Source organism: Nymphalis io, chromosome 28 (assembly GCF_905147045.1).
Source record: "Nymphalis io chromosome 28, ilAglIoxx1.1, whole genome shotgun sequence".
NCBI lineage: Eukaryota > Metazoa > Arthropoda > Insecta > Lepidoptera > Nymphalidae > Nymphalis > Nymphalis io.
Genome location: NC_065915.1, coordinates 6078997 through 6099648, shown reverse-complemented (window position 1 = coordinate 6099648; position 20652 = coordinate 6078997). Strand labels below are relative to the sequence as shown.

Here is a 20652-nt window from a genome sequence, read left to right as displayed (position 1 = left end):
TATTACACTGGTGGTAGAGCTTTGTGCAAGCTCGTCTGGGTAGGTACCACCCACTCATCAGATATTCTACCGCAAAACAGCAGTACTTGTTATTGTTGTGTTCCGGTTTGAAGGGTGAGTGAGCCAGTGTAATTACAGGCACAAGGGACATAACATCTTAGTTCCCAAGGTTGGTGGCGCATTGGCTGTATAAGCGATGGTTGACATTTCTTACAATGCCAATGTCTAAGGGCGTTTGCTGACCACTTCCCATCAGGTGGCCCATATGCTCGTCCGCCTTCCTATTCTATAAAAAAAAAATTACATATACTACTTTTCTTTAGTAAATACATAATTATATAGATAATTATACCCAGACTCAGGACAAACAGACATGTTCATGCACACAAATGTCTGTCCCGGTTGGGAATCGAACCCACATCCTTCGGCGTGAAAGGCAAGTATCAACCAACCACGCTAACCGGCCCGTCGATCTAGATATTTCGTTATTTTTTTCTATCCAGAAATTTATATACTTTTATATTTTTGATCAAACGCAACCCTTGCAAATATAATGTTATTTATTTTTACAATATATAAAATAAAATAATAACAATTTAGCTTAATACCCCTTTAACTTACTTGTTTTTGAAGCCAGATACTATGATATGAAATCAAGTTCATTCACACATTACATTTACTACAAATAATACTATAAGCAAAACACCTCGAAACGGGTGACCGTCTTATTACCTTATCTAATTTCATTTATCGAGGAATGCTCGACGTGCTTTTGAAAGACGAAAACGTCTTCAAAACTATAGACTTACCTCAAACAAATAGAATCAACGCAACCGATTTAAATATATATATTTTTTATATAGAATAGGAAGGCGGACGAGCATATGGGCCACCTGATGCTAAGTGGTCACCAACGCCCATTGACATTGGCATTGTAAGAATTGTTAACCATCGCTTTCATCAGCAATGCGCCACCAACCCTGGGAACTAAGATGTTATGTCCCCTTTGCCTGTAATTACACTGGCTCACTCACTCTTCAAACCAGAACACAACAAATACCAAGTACTGCTGTTTTGCGGTAGAATATCTGATGAGTGGTTGGTACCTATCCAGACGAGCTTGCACAAAGCTCTACCACCAGTAACTAGTTTGATAGTACGCTAGAGGGCTATGTACATATGAGTGGCGTCTATGCCGAATACGTTTGTCATAATGAATATATTTAATATATTGAGTTTAGGTTAAGTTATAAATCGTGTATCTGATTACAATATTACTTTTCTTTTATATTACAGAAATCATGATCATTACATAGTATTTGATTTAAATTTAGATTATTAATTTTTTATTATTTTAGTCAAATTTTAAAATAGTCCCTCCCGATTCCCACCTGACGCAAAGCTATATAATGCAGGCCGCATTTCCGCGTTGTATGGCAATGGACAACCTTTGTGCCAAGTGTGACCCGGAGTGACTGTCAATTAATTACTACATTCAATATATAAGCGAAATATCACACATCACGAGATTCAGTTTAAATATATTTATTATTACTCAACAGTTCACTTAAAGAGCAATTTAACAAATTTCACACAGTAAAAACGGTAGACAATCTTGAATAAAAAAATTGACAGATAATGTAATGTTATAACAAAATACAGTACAAACCATAAAAAGAAATGGAGATTCTAGAAACTAACAATAAAAAATAAATAAAAATAAAATAAAAAAAGGGCTTTATTACTTAATAACGTTTGTGTGTGTGTGTGTGTGTGTGTTTGTGTGTGTAATGTGTATGTTTTTTTGAAATGTGAATGTGTTGTTTTAATCGTAAATATTTTTAGAAATAAAACTTTTTAACTTTGATTCAAAGGCAGGCGTGCTCGAACAATTTTTTATATCAGCAGGCAAATTATTGAATAAAGCTTAAGCTTATTGTACGCGGTCTAGGCTGACTGATTTTGTTTGTGTTCTTTAAGCTGTGCGTGTACATTCTTCGTGTGAACGATATTTCGGTATGAATGTCCGCGGATGTTTTTTTTTTTAATTTCCTCAACTATCTGCCCGATTGACTTGAAATTTATCCCAAATATTCCTTTCCGGACGAAGTCTTACGGAAATTATTTTTCTTCTTATCTACCCGTGCAACCGGGACGATTAGCTAGGCAATAAATAAAGAAGTCTAAAGACTTAGTTGTTAAATAATACAGTAGAGTAATTAAATAATAAAATAAATACAGTAGAGTCTTGTATTAGAAAAATTCTTTTTAAAATGCGTTTTCGTATCAGTTACGTCAGTATGACAAGACCCCATCTTAATATCATTCGAAAAAAAATATAAAATTTAAAAAAAGGAAAAATTAATGCACACATATTTAATAAATTAATGATTTATTATATTAAAGTAATTAAATATTGTTTTTTATTTAAATATTAAATTAGATTATAACTGCCAGTGCCAAAACCGCATCCACACCCGCATGTACCGAATACTGAAACTATGCCAGCGGCTGGCACGTCTCCTGCGAATCTCACAGAACCTATGATTGGCACTTGGCCGGCAACAAGAGTTGTACCAGCCACGGGCATTTCACCAGCAACCGCTATATCACCGACGCCAGTCCCACTGTGTCCTCTCATTTCTGTTGCTACATCAAGGGCTAACTCTGCACCTGTATTGTATGGATTCATAGCCAAACCAGTTCCAAAGCTAGGTCCAAGGCCATGCCCAAAGCCAGGACCTATACCAGGCCCTATGCCGGATCCCATAACAGGCCCTAGGCCAGGTCCCACATTAGGCCCTATGCCAGGTCCCATCCCAGGCCCTATGCCAGGTCCAACGCCGGGTCCTAAGCCAGATGCCAAACCATGTGCTAAGCCTGGTCCCAAGCCGTTCGCCAAGCCATGTTGAAAGCCATAATTTTGACCATAAGCTGGGTTTACATCACCAAAACCATTTGGATTCGCTATACCAGCTCCATAACTTGCATATTGACTAAGTACATTCTGCAATAAAAAAATAATCTTAGCTATGCCATTGGAGTAGTTGAATGATATTCTTACATCTACAGAAAACATTGTAAACACACACACATACACGCAACATAGATAAAAAAAATCTTTTGAGTATTTACTTTGAGATATTCTAAAACAATTTTAGTTAGTTTTTCCTTTTAACATACCTGAACTAGAAATGATTGAATAAAAATAAAAGATAAAATTGAAAAGTACATAATACTTCGACACGATATTGTTAATTAATTCAAAAATTTACAAGCCATAATATTTATCTTCAGTTTTTATTTTATTTTGTAATATGTTATCTGTATAAAGATAAAATATTATGTAAGAAACGATTCTAAAAATTACATTTGATAATAATTATTACAAATGATTGATTAGTTTATCTATGAACTTGTTTTGTAATAATTATAATATAAAAGATGTAATGGAATGAAAATTATTCAATTTACAATCAAGATTCGATAAAATCAAAGCAATGTCTTTTAAAATTGTTTTCTGTCTTTCCATTGGTCTTCTTCAGGTATTTATAACTATATTATTTAAAAGATTATTTCGGTATCAACAAAGGTAGCTTCCTATGGTGCGTGATATTACGAACAGACGCGCACCAGCCCGCACTGATGCACCGTGTCGTTTCGGTTACTTCGAAGTTGCGGTGCAAGCGCCGTAGCGGCAGCGATACGTTCTCATCCATTTAGCATTTTGGAATAATGAAAATTAGCTTCCAATCTCAAGACCCACATAGACTACTTTACTGGTGGTAGAGCTTTGTGTGTGTGATATTCTACCGCAAAACAGCAGTACTGTAGTAGTGTTGGTATTGCTGTGTTCCGGTTTGAAAGGTGAGTGAGCCAGAGTAATTACAGACACAAGAGACTTAAAATCTTAAAGTAAGCGATGGTTGACATTTCTTACAATGCCAATGTCTAAGGGCGTTTGGTGACCACTTACCATCAGGTGGCCCATATGCTCGTCCGCCGTCTTATTCGATAAAAAAAGACTAACACGCACCGTTGGAATAACCTCGGTGCGGTGCGTAGCTGTCTGTCGTTATCGGCCGTGCGTGAATAATCGCCGCGCCGAATCACGCACCATAGAAATCTTAATGTTTTATTAATTTATATATTTTACACTATTTCAATGAAGTATTTTTTAAATTAAAAATTTAATTTCAGAATAAATTTTGATTTTTCGTTAAATATGAAAATCGTAAAGGTATGATTTCGAACTATAAAGTAATGGATTTACCAAGTGGTTATGAAATGTGTTTTTCATGTTACAGACAATATCGGGGCAATACATCGGTAAGGGGTTTAACGGTGGTGTCATCGGTGCTGGCTTAGCTGCTGTTGAAAATGCTGCTCTGGCTAGTAGTATGGCCTATGGAGCACCCTTGGGAGCAAATGGATTAGCATACGAAGCCGCATTGGCAGCCAATGGCGTACCCTATGGGCCTAATTCAGCTCCTGCCACAAGTATCACAAGCGGAGGTGGTTTTAGAGTAACAAGCTCCTCCCCAATCCCAGCAAGTGGTGTTACAGTGCAGTCTGAAAATTTAGTAATTGAAGGTCCATTGGCTGTATCAGGTCAATTACCTTTCTTGGGTGTAGTGGCGTTAGAGGGTCCATTGCCAGCTGCTGGCCAGGGTGCAGTCGCCTACGGTTGCGGTAATGGCAATGTTGGCATCGTAAGTGAAGGAGTTGAGCCAGCGGTAGCTCCAGCATATGCCAACGGACACCCAGCTGGTCTTGGTTACAACGGCCTTCCTAACGGATTAGGCTATGGACCTCTTTATTAAGTTATTTATATTTATGTTATTAAATAAAGTACTAATTTATTTCATTATTTATTTTATTGGTTGACCCAAAAAATCTTACTTATGTTACGTACACAGCTTAACGGTTATGAATACACAATTTCAATTGACAGATAAATGTAAGTGTGAAATCTTCATATTTCAAACGTTGGTATATTCCGTTCGTGTAAGTCGATAAAATTAGGTGACACGCAACTTATTGTATTCTCATACATCCAGTAACTAAGTATTTTGTAAAAAATGTATAATTTTAAGGTTAAATTTTAAATAAATACGAAGAAAAATTTAAAACTATTTTTAATTTTTATTTGTAAAACTGTTAATTTTTCTGTACAATTCGTGACCGTGTGGAATGGTGGCAAGAATGCTAGCAGTGTTTCCCCTTTGAATCGCAATTCTGATTAGTCACTAAGTAATGTTTATGATTAAGGCTGTAAGGTCAAGGTCATAAAAGTCGTGTTGAGATAAAAATGTGTTTAAAAAAAAAGTTTGTTTTTCATCTCGTGATTGGCTCGTAAAGAAAACCTGCGTCAGATGATATCTCTGAGTAGCTTGATAGAATAAACTCTAAGTCTTCTAAAGAAAAGAGCAGGCTTAGTGCGACAACATAACTGTTATTATTATAATTTAATTCAATATAAATAAATTAACTTTTATATGGATTAGTTCTATATATATTATAAGCAGAATGAGTCAAACTTTCCGAACGTCATACGTCAAGCTGTCAGATTGGTTTTAATAAGTAATACACTTTTGGCGGGAGGCAGCGCGAAATACGGTCAGGCGTATCACTAATATATTTTTTATAATAGTAATTAATTAATCAGATTTTAATAAAAGCATTAAGTCAATAGTTCTTATATTTTTCCAATTAATGTAATAAAATTCATTATGTTTTATTTATAATATATTAATATATATGTCGCAGCGTCAGTCTTAGGACGCTATCTATCGGAAACGGCAAGCAGTTCATAGCTACTTAGATGCGGTCGATGCCATAGTGATGTTGGTTAGTTAGTGACAGTTTAAAAAAAAAAACAAAAAAAAAAGATGGTTGGAGAATGCGAACTGGAGGATTAACGGGGGTCAGGATATTGAAGGCAAAACGAGCGGTCGTGTAGAAAAACACCACGTGCCTTCGAACTCACCGCGTTTCCGATCCAGTTAATTGTATAAAGTTAATTTGCAATCTGTGTATGTTTTCGATTAAACGGACTATTGTATTAAATGCCAAAAGTTTTATTTTGTATCTTCACCATGGCCGAACAATCGGATAACGAATCTTCAAATCAAGTTCCCACATATATAAACCTACTAGCAATAACGCCATAAAAAAATCATTTGGTCTATGGATTTTTACAAAACGCAACAGATTTTCCACAAATAAACTTTTAAGTTATTGTTCTTGTCTCTGACGCTCTATACGTCTGTATTTAGTTGTGAATTACGTCACAACACCCGCGCGTTGTTATTCACAATAATAACTCGATCGATCGATCTTGATGAGAATAAAGTTTCTTTAACCCGAACTCGGAGTACTTACAAAATATATTTTTTATATAGAATAGGAAGGCGGACGAGCATATGGGCCACCCGATGGTAAGTGGTCACCAAACGCCCTTAGACATTGGCAAGAAATGTCAACCATCGCTTACATAGCCAATGCGCCACCAACCTTGGGAACTAAGATTTTATGTCCCTTGTGCCTGTAATTACACTGGCTCACTCACCCTTCAAACCGGAACACAACAATACCAAGTACTGCCGTTTTGCGGTAGAATATCTGATGAGTGGGTGGTACCCGCGCAGACGAGCTTGCACAAAGCCCTACCAGTAGTATATATTTATCTATTTTTACGATACGTCGATCGGTTCATTATATTATTTATCATTAATATTAATTAGAATGAAACGACTTGAATACATTATAAATGCCGTGAACTCTGTATATAATTATGTTTGATTAAAATATAGTATATAAAAGGCTGCAGATCCTACGGTCCAGAGTTCAGACCCCGGTTTTTTTGTGCCGAATACTTCTCAGTAGCAACCCGGTGTCTATAAGTTGGCAATGTTTAAACTTCCATGCCTCGGAAAGTGCATAAAACCGTTGGCACTGCGCCTGAACTCTTTCCAGTCGTCTGTTGCCAACATTGGATTATGAGAGTGCACTTGTGTTTGCGCGCATAATTGTATTCTATAATATTGTGTTTTTTCAATTGTGTCCTGCACAGATAGATTTGTTTGAGAAGGGCGGGCTAGCGTGAACGAAATCGGTTTTAATTTTTCTTATTGTTTTAGGTAGGTACATTGACAAGTAGGGCGACTGGTGGTTATTGATCACCACCGCTTATAATAATATAATATAATATCCTAGGACATTTTTCACACACAGCCATCTGATCCCAAATTAAACTTGTACAAAGCTTGTGCTATAGAAACCAGACAACTGATATACTACATATATTACTTTTTTTTTGAAATACATACTTATATAGATAATTACACCCAGACTCAAGACAACAAGACATGTTCATGCACACAAATGTCTATCCTGGCGACCCACAACCTTCGGCGTTAAAGGCAAGTATCTACCAATCACGCCAACCGGCTCGTCAAATAGACAACCACCACTCTTGCACTACCAATCTTGGGAACTAAGATGTTGTCCCTTGTGCCTGTAATTACACTGGCTCAAACCGAAACAACAATACCAATTACTGCTGCTTTACGGTACAATATCTGATGATTGAGTAGTACCTACCCAGACGAGATTGCACAAAGCCCTACCACCTACATTTACCATGAATATGTTTCTTAGTATCAAATTATGAAGTTATCAAACTATACGACTGATTTACATAATATCATCACACTTATATACCGAGATAAGTATTTATTAAAATGAGCACGTTTTATTTCTAGCCTAATATCGAATGATTACATTGATAATTGTGTCATATAGATAAAATTAATGTTTAGACATATTTAACATATCGCTTTATTGATGTGAAATATGTATTGACGCGCCTTAGAAATAAAGCCGATTCGTAAGCCGTGACGGCAAGCGGCATGACAGTGTTGTTCCCTTCTCACCGCTGCTGCTTCCGTGTGAGTGTTTACTTAATACGCGGTCACGAAGGTCTATGCTTTTATTTATTTTACTCCATATTTTCAATAGTTTTCTTTAATTATAAATTCTATTAATAACCATAAATTGAGATGAATTTATTCGACATCTACTGCTATATTTTTAAAAGATAGTAAATAATTAACTAGTCTTTGAACGTTTATGTTTTAAGATATTATATAAAAAGCAAGCGTTCAATTCCATTTTAAAACTTTTTGCAAAAAACCTTCATGCAAGCCAATTACTGCTGTAAAAAGTTTAAACTCAGTGGAATATAAAAAACGTATTGAATTCAAACAAAGAAATAATACAGTTTGTATATATATTTTAAGTACTACTAAATATTTACTACTTTACTACTAAATATATAATACAACTAAGAAAAAATCTCCCGTTTTCTTTACTCAAGCAACTGTTACCACTTGTAACAAAATCACATTTCAAGTATAATTTGTTAATTTGAAATCTCCGCTCTTCTCACCTCACTTCTCCGCAACATTCCACTCCGCTTACAACCTTTTTTACTGCCAGTCTGCACACAAAAACATTGTCAGAATATATTTAATTTCACAAACTATATATTATAGTATAACTGTATGATTACAATCATCACTTAATATTTTTATACTTTTTGTACACCAAAAAGATTAAAAAAAAAACATAGATACAACCTACATATGAGTGAGCATACAATTTTGGAGACCTTATCGCTACATAGCGATCTCATCCAGGTAACTCTGAAAATACGCCTTCAATAAATGCTACAGGATATCAATATTAACTTGCTACGGCTTTGTGCAAGCCCGTCTAGGTAGGCACCACCCACTCATCAGATATTCTACCGCAAAACAGCAGTACTTGGAATTGTTATGGTCCGGTTTGAAGGGTGAGTAAGAATGAAACTATAGACACATGGTACATAACATCTTAGCTCCCAAGGTTAGTGGCGCATTGGTGATGTAAGGGATGTTTAATATTTCTTATAATGCCTATGTTTAACGGCGGTGATGATCATTTATCATATACATATATTAAATAAATAAACTTATCGTAACATTATGATAAACATAAATTGATTATAAAATAATGTAATGGCCGATAAAGCAATAATACTTCATATTTGTTGAAAATGAATGTTGTTTTGAAACTAAATATAATTTTACAATACACATATTATCATTATGTAATTATATAACTATATATAATTACGATTAACCGAAAAATTATCATTCGATTTTCATCGTCTCTTTTGTTATTAAAAAATATAAAAAAAATATATATTGACACAAAAATCAAGATGTTTATCAAAAATATTAGTCTTCTATTTTCAGCCATAACGATTCAGGTATTTATTTAATCGAATTATTTAAATTTATAACGCTTAGAATTTTTTTTTAATCGTTAAATTCTATGTTTAAATATTTTTCCTTTCAGATGATTACTGGTCAATGCTTAAGGAATGCGTATAATACCGCTGCATTTACCAGCGATATCGCTGCAGCTAGCTTAGTCGCTGAAACTGCAGCTCTTGCTAGCGCTGCAGCTACAGGAATCGCATATGGACCAGTTGCCAATGCTATAGCGTATACACCAGCTTACGAACCCATTTGTTCTATTGGAGTACCTGGACTCACCTTTGGCTTAACTTTGGCTGAATTGGCCGCGTCAAATGGAAATGGTCTCCGCGTCAGAAGTGGCTCTCCAATTCCACCCAGTGGAGTATCAGTAGAATCAGATAACATGCTTATTGAAGGACCACTAGCTGTTAGCGGTCAACTGCCATTCTTAGGTGTTGTGGCATTGGAAGGTCCCTTACCAGCAGCTGGCGCTGGTGCTGTAGCGTATGGCTGTGGTAATGGCAATGTTGGTATTGTGAATGAGAATGTGGCCCCAGTTGCACCAGCTTATCCAAATGCCTACGCTCCTGGATACCCTAATGCCGCATTGGGGTATCCTAATGCTCTAGGACTTGGGGCCTATCCCGCTGGCCCAGGATGTGGCTGTGGCTATTGATAATGTTTTATTTATTTAATAAATTGTTGATTTTATTATACTTTATTTGGTATTTTAATTTATTATTTTAAATCGTTTTTTTTTTCTTAGACTTATAATAATCTTAGAATGATCTACATATGAATGAATAGGTAAACCAACGTAGATTATATAATATCTAGCAAAAAAATCAACTCTTTTATTTATACACTATACAATCTTGTATATATTTATTGCTTGATGTAAGCATCTGAAGGATATGGTTAAAGAATCAATCATCATAAAGAATGATCTTAAATAAGAATACATTGTGCACTATTTGTGTGTTTTGTGTGGGAGTGTGGGTATGTTTTTGTTTTTTATACGTGTATCGGTGAAAGAAAATCTAGTTATTACCCATAGAGAGAGAGACTCCTCCTCCTTCCTCCTGACTAGCCCAAAAGGCCAGTCTGGGTACGGGCTTCGGGGTTGCTTCCTTTACCCGAGCTGTTCCTCACCAGCAAGTTTATTAGGTATCTAGCAACAAGTATTTTTGGCCCAAAGGAGCGGGGTCTCAATGACCCAGTGGCTGTTGTCTTATTCGGTGCTTCTACTTACTTACCATGGGGACGGAGCATTAACGTTTAACGCTGAGGAAAAACTGCAGCAGAGCAGTGAAACAATATTACAACATATAGATAATAACAGATTAGGAGACATATAAAGCTGTTTGAAATGGAAGGGCAATAGGAAGGTCAGCAAATGGAAGGTCTGAGAGTTCTTAAAGTTGTTTCTTATTTATTTAACTTCTAATAATACTCTGCAATCCATAATTATATAATAAATGTGCTTACGCTTTCAAGGCTAAACCACTTAACCGTTTTCATAAAATAACTATAAATTTGGTATGAAGCAAGCTTGAACCTCAAGGACATAGGCTTCTTTGTCCACCACTCATCAGATATTCTACCGCAAAACAGCAGTACTTGATATTGTTGTGTTCCGGTTTGAAGGGTGAGTGAGCCAGTGTAATTACAGGCACAAGGGACATAAGTGATGGTTGACATTTCTTAGAATGCCAATGTCTAAGGGCGTTAGTGACCACTTACCATCAGGTGGCCCATATGATCGTCCGCCTTCCTATTCTATAAAAAAAAACTTATTTTTACATAAGCCCTCTCCCGCTACGAACACTAGTTATAGAATATATAATAAGCTGTTATTTATTTATTGTTTTGTATCTGCTCTTTGTTTTCATTTCCATATAGTTATACTATAATTATGCAATATGTATATTAAATTTAATTACGTAAGCTAAATTAAATTGGTCGTACATAACTTTCCTTTAATTGTTTTGCATGGAATATGAGTTTTTATATTTTATTATTTATTGTCTATCCAAATTGTGAAACGCTGATTACCAGTCCAAATAAATAAATAATGTATTCAATACATTTTGTGACACCTCCATGAGCTTACAAATTGGTTTCGTCTGATATCCGACCACCAATGTTAAAGTCCGGAGTCGCAGAGACGCTACGAAGAAACGACGCAAATATTCATCTCTAAAAAGTTTCATTCCAATGGGCTAACTGTAAGTGGCCATAGATATTGTCCATGCAAGAAATATTTGGGAACTAAGATGTCGAGTCCCTTGTGTCTGTAGTTACACTGTCTCACCCTTTAAGCCGTAACACAATAACACTTGTGTTTATATTTTTTCATGTCGTGCTCGGTGATGAAAAAAATCGTGAGAGATCTTGCATGTGTTGAAACAATAATAATAATAATATCCTGGAACATTATTTACACACGGCCATCTGATCGCAAACTAAGCAGAGCTTGTACTAAGGAAACCAGACAGCTGATATATACATACACTTATTCTTCAGTCAGTAACAGCCTGTTAATGTCCCACTGCTGGGCTAAGGCCTCCTCTCCCTTTTTGGGGAGAAGGTTTGGAGCTTATTCCACCACGCTGCTCCAATGCGGGTTGGTGGAATACACATGTGGCAGAATTTAGATGAAATTAGACACATGCAGGTTTCCTCACGATGTTTTCCTTCACCGAAAAGCACGAGATGAATTATAAACAGAAATTAAGCACATGAAAATTCAGAGGTGCTTGCCCGGGTTTAAATTCTTACATATACTTATTCTTTTGTAAATACATATTTATATAGATAATCCTGAGTCTGGGTGTACTCAGGACAAACAGACATATTCATGCACACAAATGTCTGTCCTAGGTGGGAATCGAACCCACAACCTTCGGCGTGAAAGGCAAGTATCCACCAACCAAGCCAAGCGGCCCGTCATCAATTTAATATGTATCCACCAACCAAGCGGCGTGGTGGAATAAACACCAAAAGTTTTCAGTGACAGTTTTGAGTGACTCGTAGCACAGATTAACTATAACTTACAAGAGCTAAAATATATAACTAACAGCTAAATTTATTGTAGCTTAGGTGTAAATTAAAATAATAAACTTTTCCTTTTTACGTATATATATAATACATTGTATTTTCATGAAATTACAGTTAAAAAATTAACACAAAGGTATACATATAAATCCATTAAAAACACAATATATATGTGCAAAGATTAATAGATCACTATTAATCTTCGGTCGAACGGTCGAATTATTTTAATCTCAAATAGACCAACAACCACATTTATATAAATAGACAGATAAATAAAACGTTTATTTAAATATTCATCATCTTTATTTACTAATAATTAATATCACAATTAAACTAGTAATAATGTTAATAAATGTTACATTTATGATCAATGAAAAAGAGTAACTACTATTTAGAGAATTTCTCGACGGTTCTTCCCCGTAAAATATACTTTATGTATCTTTTAAATGATTCAAGAGCATATAAGAGCATACTTGATTAAAGAATATTTCAATTTATATATACTATTATAAATTACTAATTATTAGCAAACAAAAAAAAAATTATTCAAAATTTCTCAATGTAAGATTCGCAAAATCTGACCAATGACAACAGTGTTGCCAACTTGGATGGTTTGGCTAAATTTAGGAATAAGTACTTGCTATGATTTTTTTATATAATATTTAAAATGTATTTTCTATTTATTTCAATTCAGAGCTAGGCTCCCCCTAATCATGTTGGCAACACTGAATGACAATATCAAACAGTAAGACAGTACCTAGTAATAATTAAATATAACCTATTAATAAATTAACATTGATAATCAAAAGCCGATTGATATTTGATAAATTTGGCAATTTCATAGCGTAGCGGAAATTGAAGTGAGTTCTTACAGAACTCGTACGAATTTCAAATGTACGACCCTGGTTTTAACTAGTAAAATCCACGTACTCCATGAGGACTTTGTGTAGTGTAACCATACTGTCCAGCTGCTGCAGGACTATAACCATATGATGGTACCGCATTGCAGCCATATCCTTTTGGCGCTGGAGGTGCAATGCTAGGATACTCCTCGTTCAATATAGCAATATTTCCATCCCCACAGCCATATGAAACAGCACCTGTGCCAGCAGCTGGCAAAGTGCCTTCTAAAGCTACAGTTCCCAAAAACGGCAGTTGACCATTCACTGACAATGGACCTTCAATGACCATGTTTTCTGTTTCAATTAATATGCCATTCACGCCGATTGGGGATGAACTTCTTACGGAAAACCCACCACAGTTAGATGCGGCTAGCGTTGCTAAGCTCAACCCATATACACCATTATCACATGTATTGGTAGGACCATAAATATTCGGAATGCCATCATAGGCCAGTGTATTAGCAGGCCCGTAAATACCATTGGCAATTGTATCGTAAGCCAATGCACTGGCAGGATACGCTAAATTCGAACCGCAAACACCGTATCCATTTTCAGCAGCGTAAGAATTAATTGGATTTCTATAAATATTGCTATTTACTGCTCTACCAATACATTGGCATGTAGTTTTCTGGAAATAAGTAATTGAAATTAATGTTATTTGTTCTTTTAAATAAAATGGTTAATGTAAATAAAAACGAAGGGCACAGCTGTCAATGGCTAGAAAACGTCAAAGGAATATATCGTAAGGAAACTTGGGTGTGCTTAATTCTGCTGCATGTTTATCAACTCCCATTGAAGCAGAGTGGTGGAATAAGATATAAGCTCCAAGCATTCTCCTCAAAAAATGATAGGATGCCGTAGCCCAGCAGTGGGACATTCACAGGCTGTTTCTGGTGAAATAAGGTCTATAGCGTCTGCTTAGGAGGCGAGAAAGCCTAGCATATAAAGTTAGTATAATCATTACGATACCCCAAAGAATATATTTACGATCCTTATATACTTAACAATTATAATTCAATACAAATAATTGTGAACAGAGGTATTATCATACTATATAAAATAAAATTTACCTGGACGAAAGTAGCGATAGCACAAACAATAATTATCTTAAACATGTTGACTTCTATAATCTTTTTTTTTAAAAAGCTAAAGTATAATGAGTCATTTATATAAAACTCTACATTTTATAGTTAAAACAAAATAATTATGACTCAACTATTGAATAATGATAAAATTTATTCGAATAATTTAATCGATTAAAATTTGGAATCGATATTGCAAGCACGAGCGATAGCGCTTCGAGGCAAACGAAAACACTGTTTAACTTTTCGTTGAAATATATTGATAATCTATTAATAAAATCTGATTTAGAATAAGGAAGAAATATTTTTCTAAAATTATTTTATTTACAGGATATAACTACCACTTTTGTCTTTATTTTGTCATATGCACTTTCATGTATTTGTGTTTACTTTGCTGTTTATTTAATTAATAAAAATATATTAAAGCATTTTTACCGAAATAAACGAGTAATTTCCAAAAATATATTTGTTATTTTTAAAGGTAAAAAAAAAATTCAATAAATCATCATAAAGCTGATGAAGGCAAATTAATTATATTTAAGTACCTACAACAAAACGCTTATTCTTCTCATTTGTTTAGTAATTCATCGAAATTATTGCACACTTATGTACACACAACGCGTGTATAAACCTACTTGTTTATAGTATCAAAGGAATACATAATATAATATACATATTATATTATAGAAAGAATACGGCACAAACTTGACCGATGATCGCGGGTTCTAACCCAGGCAAGCAACGCTGAATTTTCATGGGCTTAAATTTTGTTAATTCATCTCGTGCCAGGTGTTGGAGAATAACATCGTGAGGAATCCTGCATATGTCTATTTACCACACATTGAAGCATCATGATGGACTTTTTCCTCAAAAGGAAAGGGGCCTTAACCCAGCAGTGGGACATTCACAAACTGTTTATTTACTTTACTATTATAATTATAGCAAGCTTTTATGAAACAATGTAGATCTACTCAAATGCAAGAAACTCAACTGGTGACCCAAGAGCTGGCGCTTATTTAGCTCAAAGGCTGAGTCTAGCGGTGCAGAGAGGCAATAGTGCTTGCGTCTTTGGTACAATGTCACAGGACAATGTTTTAGACGGCGTGTTTTTGCTATAAATTTGTAATGTGTATTTTGTTTTTTTTTTATTTTGTATGTTATAAAAATGTCTGTACATAGTTTCAAAAAATAAATAAATATTAAAAAAAAAGAAACTCGTCAGTTACTTTAGTAAACATAATGTAACCGTCATGTAACTATATATAAATATTTATTTATTTAAATACTTTTTGACCACCATACATTGAATGTGCAGTAGGACAAAAGGCGGACTTAATGCCTAAAGGCCTTTTCTACCAGTCAACCTTTAGGCTAAGCAGAAATTCGTGAAGGCGGTAATTGTATATACTATAATTTTAAAAATTGCTTTGGATCAAAGTTTGTATATATAATAAATATGTATTTTTTTCCATATATGTAAGAAATATGAGCTAAGCAAAACGTAAAACTAGTAGAAATAAATACAAAAGACGATCTTGTAGATGATATATGCTAATATTATAAATGTAAAAGTAACCGTTTCTCTCTCAAGCAATCAAAACATTCAGACTTATATATGTATCGTAATCGTTACAGCCTGTGAATGTCCCACTGCTGGGCTAAAGGCCTCTTCTCCCTTTTTGAGGAGATGGTTTTGGAGCTTATTCCACCACGCTGCTCCAATGCTGGTTGGTGGGGTACACATGTAGCAGAATTTCAGTGAAAGTAGACACATGCAGGTTTCCTTACGATGTTTTCATTCACCGTAAAGCGCGAGATAAATAATAATCACAAATTAAGCACATGAAAATTTATTGGTGTTTGCCCGGGTTTGAACCGACGATCATCGGTTAAGATTCACGCGTTATTACCAGTAAGCCATCTCGGCTATATGTGTATATAATATTTATTACATATTGGTTGTGATATATATATTTAATCAAATAGGCCTTTATATATATTATATTACAAATACTTATAATTATGCTTCTTCTTTCTTATGCTTCGTTAGTCTAGTGGCTTGATGTAAGGTCGCAGACCCGGAGGTCCTGGGTTCAATTCTCAGGTCGGGCCAGTATAAAGTTATTGGGTTTTTCTGTCACAAAATTCTCAGTAGCAGCCCAGAATCTAGAAGTTGGAAGTGTGTACAATCCCGTGCCTCGGAAAGCACGTAAAGCCGTTGGTCCTGCGCCTGAACTCTTTTCGGTCGTGACGGATTGCCGTCCCATCGGATTATGAGAGTTTAGAAATAGAGAATGTAGATATATTTGCGCACACACATGTTCACTATAATGTCTCCTGCGTAGTTGGCTAATCTCTCTTGATTAGCGATTGGCCGCCGTGGCCAAAATCGGTCTGGCAGACATTATTATTGCTTATAATTCGTCAACGACAAATTTGTGTAAACTACATACATAAACTATTCCTGCACGAGATCCAGCAATATATTCAATCCACGCATTTTTGCCAGACATATATTCAGTAGCAGAAGTAGGCTTTACTAATAAGATTATTTTTTATAACTAATTGAAGCCTGCTTAATAGCAACTCAAGTATACGTAAGAAAATCCGATCTGTAGTTTTTCAGTCTATCGCGTTCAGACAGACACACACAGATGTTTTATATGTAGTGATGAAATATAAATGCATGAATTTATTTCGCGGATACTTCACCGGTCTGTATTATTTATTTCCAAATGCGCTACTTCTTCTATCAATAAGTGTCATGATTCTATTACCTAATGTGCATACATAATTTTTTTTTAAACTTATTTATCAACACTCATGTATTACGTTGAAATCTTCTTGAAAATATTGAATTAAGCAAGACAGATAACGTTGATAGTAAATTATTGTAAAGTTACTCAAAATTGTCGATAAAATTTAATTAAAAGTATAAATTGTTTGGTGCGTAAAAAATAACATCATTTATATAAAAACTTTTATATAATGAAGTTCATAATTGCGATTTGTCTACATTCTGTAATTTTTAATGTGAGTTATATAACTTTTGTGATATAATACTTTGTTATTTACATATATATATAACATTCAAGTGAATGGCTTTACCGTGTTTGATTACATGTATATATTTTACGTGATCATCTATAGTTGTGTACGGTGTAGCCGTTATCAACTTTTATTTTAATTATTTTTTTATTATTCATATTAAGCTCACACTCTCACAAACATGTCATTCATGTTTGTTTTGAATCTTTTTTTTACCATATCTTGCAAATATTTACAAATTTTCTTATTATACTGAAATGTGTAAACAATTACAAGACATAATAAAAAATATCTCATGTCAAAGTAAAATCTGCCTTTGTAGGTATTATTTTTGACTATTCTTTAATGTATAGGTAGTCGACCTCTGACTGACTGATTTCGGTCACGGCGGCCATTCGCTAATCAACTGCGCGTAACTTTACAGTTTTACTGGTGGTAGAGCTTTGTGCAAGCTCGTCTGGGTAGGTACCCACTCATCAGATATTCTACCGCAAAACAGCAGTACTTGGTATTGTTGTGTTCCGGTTTGAAGGGTGAGTGATCCAGTGCAATTGTAACAGGCACAAGAGACATAAAATCTTAGTTCCCAAGGCTGGTATCGCATTGGTGATGTAAGCGATGGTTAAAATGTCTTACAATGCCAATGTCTATGGGCGTTGGTGACCACTTACCATCAGGTGGCCCATAAGCTCGTCCGCCTTCCTATTCTATAAAAAAATAGTGCTAATTCATTTGCGCAAACACAAGTCTTCTCTACTCACTGACTCTCAAAATTCGATGAAAATTTTGCCTTGTGTAATTATAACTTATGAATTATCTTTATGGCATTTTCTGTATTATGGAAGTCCTGTTCAACTGGATATCCTCTATTAACAGATAACATTAGAGGATATCAATTTAGTAAAACCATTATTGTCCACTTATGGGATATGGTGGATGGGTAATGGTGGTATCTTGTGTATCTTAAATTTGACGTATTTATTTAATTTTTCAATGGAAACTTGTATTTTAGATAAAACTACTTCAACCCAAAACCATAAAGCCAAACTTGCTGTAGAATATGCTTATCTTTTTTTTAAAAAATATATATAAAATTTCGTTTTTTTTACAGAATGTCTGTAGCATGCCTATGTTACAGAACGGAAACAGCATAAGCCCATACCTGTCAAGTAAGCCTGGAATAACTAATGTGCCAACAATGAATACATTTGCAAACGTGCCAAGCACGTTTGGCAATATGAACTATGGACCCAACACTGTTGTTGCAAATGAACCGGTATTTAATATGAATTACGTCCCGAACAATTTCGGGACAGGTAATGCTATTTTAGCCAACGAAGCAATAACGAACACAAACATGCTTGCCAATGCTAACTCCGCTTTAGCAAATGAAATGATTGGCAATGCTGTAATAACGAGCGCAAACTTTGTTCCCTTGGCAAATTTGCCAAGTGGATTCTCAAGCAATTTCCCAATGAGCCCTATAATATCAGAAATTGTGCCATCTTTGCAATATGGTGACATAACTATGGGCGGTGATTTACCAATTGGTGGTACAATTAAAGTTTGCGGTTGCTTCCCCGTTTATGGCATGGTCACGGTTGATGGTAGCGTGCCATCCGCTGGCACGGCGTTTGTGGCTGAATCGTTTGGCAAACAAATGATGCCAGGTCCTGGTATGGCAATTATATAATAATATAATATATTATTTATATATATTGTAAATACTATTATTATCAACAATTATAATTTTTATTTAAAAAAAAGATAATAAATATTCAGAAAGCACTATTTGTTTTATATTTAACACACCTTCCGTAATTATTATACCAGTGCGGTTAATCTGTAAGAACAAACTCGAAACTAAAAGGCAAACGATCGTGAAATGTCAGATAGGACATGCGACATTGACCATAATAGTTATAACATTTCAAGAACACAAGCATCAAAATAGCAAATCACCATAAGTCGATTGTCAATATTTCATGAGTGAGTAATGAAGGGAGCTTACTTCATAAAAATGTTAAGTAATTTGTAAAGGTACTACTAGGACTTCGTTAAGCGTCTTCGTTTGTGTAGAATCACCATAAAAGTGTAAAGTTTATATATGTAGCTTATATTAGCTTTGCTACAGATATATCGTTGAGTTTCACTTTAACATTAATAATATTATAAAGATGTTTATGTTCGGCCAAAATCAAAGTAATTAAAATAATTGTATTATAATCTGGATACAGGGTTTTAGGGGAAAATGTTTTGATTTTAGTAAAGAGTTGGTCTTCGATTTTAATAATAAAACTTGATTTACTAGGTTTTCGAAAATTCAGATGAATTCTTTATGTCTTTAGTTTCCGGGAGCAGAATTTCGTGGGAAAAAACGTATTTACTTTAATCCCTGATCACAATAATACCACTTTTGAAAAAGGTTACTTGGCCGTTTGTGAGAACATTTTGAATCATTATACATACTAATATTATAAATACGAAAGTAACTGAACCAAACTAAAATTCGGTATGAAGAAAGCTTGAACTTTAGGGAAGGATATCTATCACGTGGGTGAAGCAGTAGGCGAAAACTAGTTATCTGCAAGAGCATAAAATTATAAAGAGTACCGTATAGTAATGGAGTTCGATCAGCATTATAAAAATAGTATTTTATGTGCAGTTTTTTTAATCTTTATTTTCTAACCTAAAAACTTGAGTATACCGCAAAACCTTGATGCACTGAAAATCCAACGAGGGTCGTGAACAATGAGACCACGAGTTGAGTAATCAGATTATCTATTATTAAAAAAATCGTGCAAGTGCCAAGACACTTACGAGAATTTATGTGTAAATAACAAATCTTAAGATGACGTCATCTGACGCTCGAAATCTTACGCTAATGTCATCTGACGCTCGAAGTCTCAGTGTTAGCCTTTACGCTATCGAGCGCTAAGATGTTTACACATCAAGCCTGAACTTGCAAGATTTCATATTGGTTAGGTCAGCTTAATGGCGAATACCAGAACATTCCGTTGAATTGCTGATATGTACCATTCTTTATTCATAAAGAATTTGACAAATATGTCCGATGATTAAGATTAAAATAATGTATGTCTTACTTGATTGTATCTTAGGTCTTCTTGTTTTACTCTTTGAATGTTTTAAATTGTTATGGCAACTTTTATCATTTTTATTTTATTTTTATTTTATATTTAATTTTTGGGACCCCATGGGATGTACAGTCATTTTTATAATACATATAAAATAAAA

General features: G+C 34.7%; 5 protein-coding genes across 5 annotated transcripts; 3 read left to right on the top strand and 2 right to left on the bottom strand.

Annotated features, from left to right (window-relative positions):
* Positions 1-2434: 2434 nt before the first annotated feature.
* On the bottom strand, positions 2435-2770 carry LOC126779032 (chorion class A proteins Ld24-like). The gene has a single exon (XM_050502781.1). The coding sequence runs from the start codon at positions 2768-2770 to the stop codon at positions 2435-2437; it is 336 nt and encodes a 111-aa protein (XP_050358738.1).
* Positions 2771-4225: 1455 nt separating this feature from the next.
* On the top strand, positions 4226-4823 carry LOC126779031 (chorion class B protein PC10-like). Its single transcript, XM_050502780.1, has 2 exons — positions 4226-4240; positions 4308-4823. The coding sequence occupies exons 1-2, from the start codon at positions 4226-4228 to the stop codon at positions 4821-4823; spliced, it is 531 nt and encodes a 176-aa protein (XP_050358737.1).
* A 4405-nt stretch (positions 4824-9228) lies between these two features.
* On the top strand, positions 9229-10024 carry LOC126779215 (chorion class B protein PC10-like). Its single transcript, XM_050503133.1, has 2 exons — positions 9229-9316; positions 9406-10024. The coding sequence occupies exons 1-2, from the start codon at positions 9269-9271 to the stop codon at positions 9982-9984; spliced, it is 627 nt and encodes a 208-aa protein (XP_050359090.1). The 5' UTR covers positions 9229-9268; the 3' UTR covers positions 9985-10024.
* Positions 10025-13277: 3253 nt separating this feature from the next.
* On the bottom strand, positions 13278-14406 carry LOC126779030 (chorion class CB protein M5H4-like). The gene is made up of 2 exons (XM_050502778.1): positions 14338-14406; positions 13278-13895 (listed from the first exon to the last, which is right to left on the bottom strand). Exons 1-2 carry the CDS (start codon positions 14380-14382, stop codon positions 13278-13280), a joined length of 663 nt encoding a protein of 220 aa, XP_050358735.1. The 5' UTR covers positions 14383-14406.
* A 2883-nt stretch (positions 14407-17289) lies between these two features.
* On the top strand, positions 17290-19105 carry LOC126779216 (uncharacterized). The gene is made up of 2 exons (XM_050503134.1): positions 17290-17382; positions 18509-19105. The coding sequence occupies exons 1-2, from the start codon at positions 17338-17340 to the stop codon at positions 19088-19090; spliced, it is 627 nt and encodes a 208-aa protein (XP_050359091.1). The 5' UTR covers positions 17290-17337; the 3' UTR covers positions 19091-19105.
* Positions 19106-20652: the final 1547 nt, after the last annotated feature.

Excerpts from the sequence above, each read along its gene's own strand:
- LOC126779032 (XM_050502781.1), bottom strand. The coding sequence starts at position 2,770 with ATGGGATCCGGCATAGGGCCTGGTATAGGTCCTGGCTTTGGGCATGGC.
- LOC126779215 (XM_050503133.1), top strand. The coding sequence starts at position 9,269 with ATGTTTATCAAAAATATTAGTCTTCTATTTTCAGCCATAACGATTCAG. Across the intron at positions 9,317-9,405 it reads TTTCAGCCATAACGATTCAG|ATGATTACTGGTCAATGCTT; the intron begins GTATTTATTTAA and ends TTTTCCTTTCAG.
- LOC126779030 (XM_050502778.1), bottom strand. The coding sequence starts at position 14,382 with ATGTTTAAGATAATTATTGTTTGTGCTATCGCTACTTTCGTCCAG. Across the intron at positions 13,896-14,337 it reads CTATCGCTACTTTCGTCCAG|AAAACTACATGCCAATGTAT; the intron begins GTAAATTTTATT and ends ACTTATTTCCAG.
- LOC126779216 (XM_050503134.1), top strand. The coding sequence starts at position 17,338 with ATGAAGTTCATAATTGCGATTTGTCTACATTCTGTAATTTTTAAT. Across the intron at positions 17,383-18,508 it reads TACATTCTGTAATTTTTAAT|AATGTCTGTAGCATGCCTAT; the intron begins GTGAGTTATATA and ends TTTTTTTTACAG.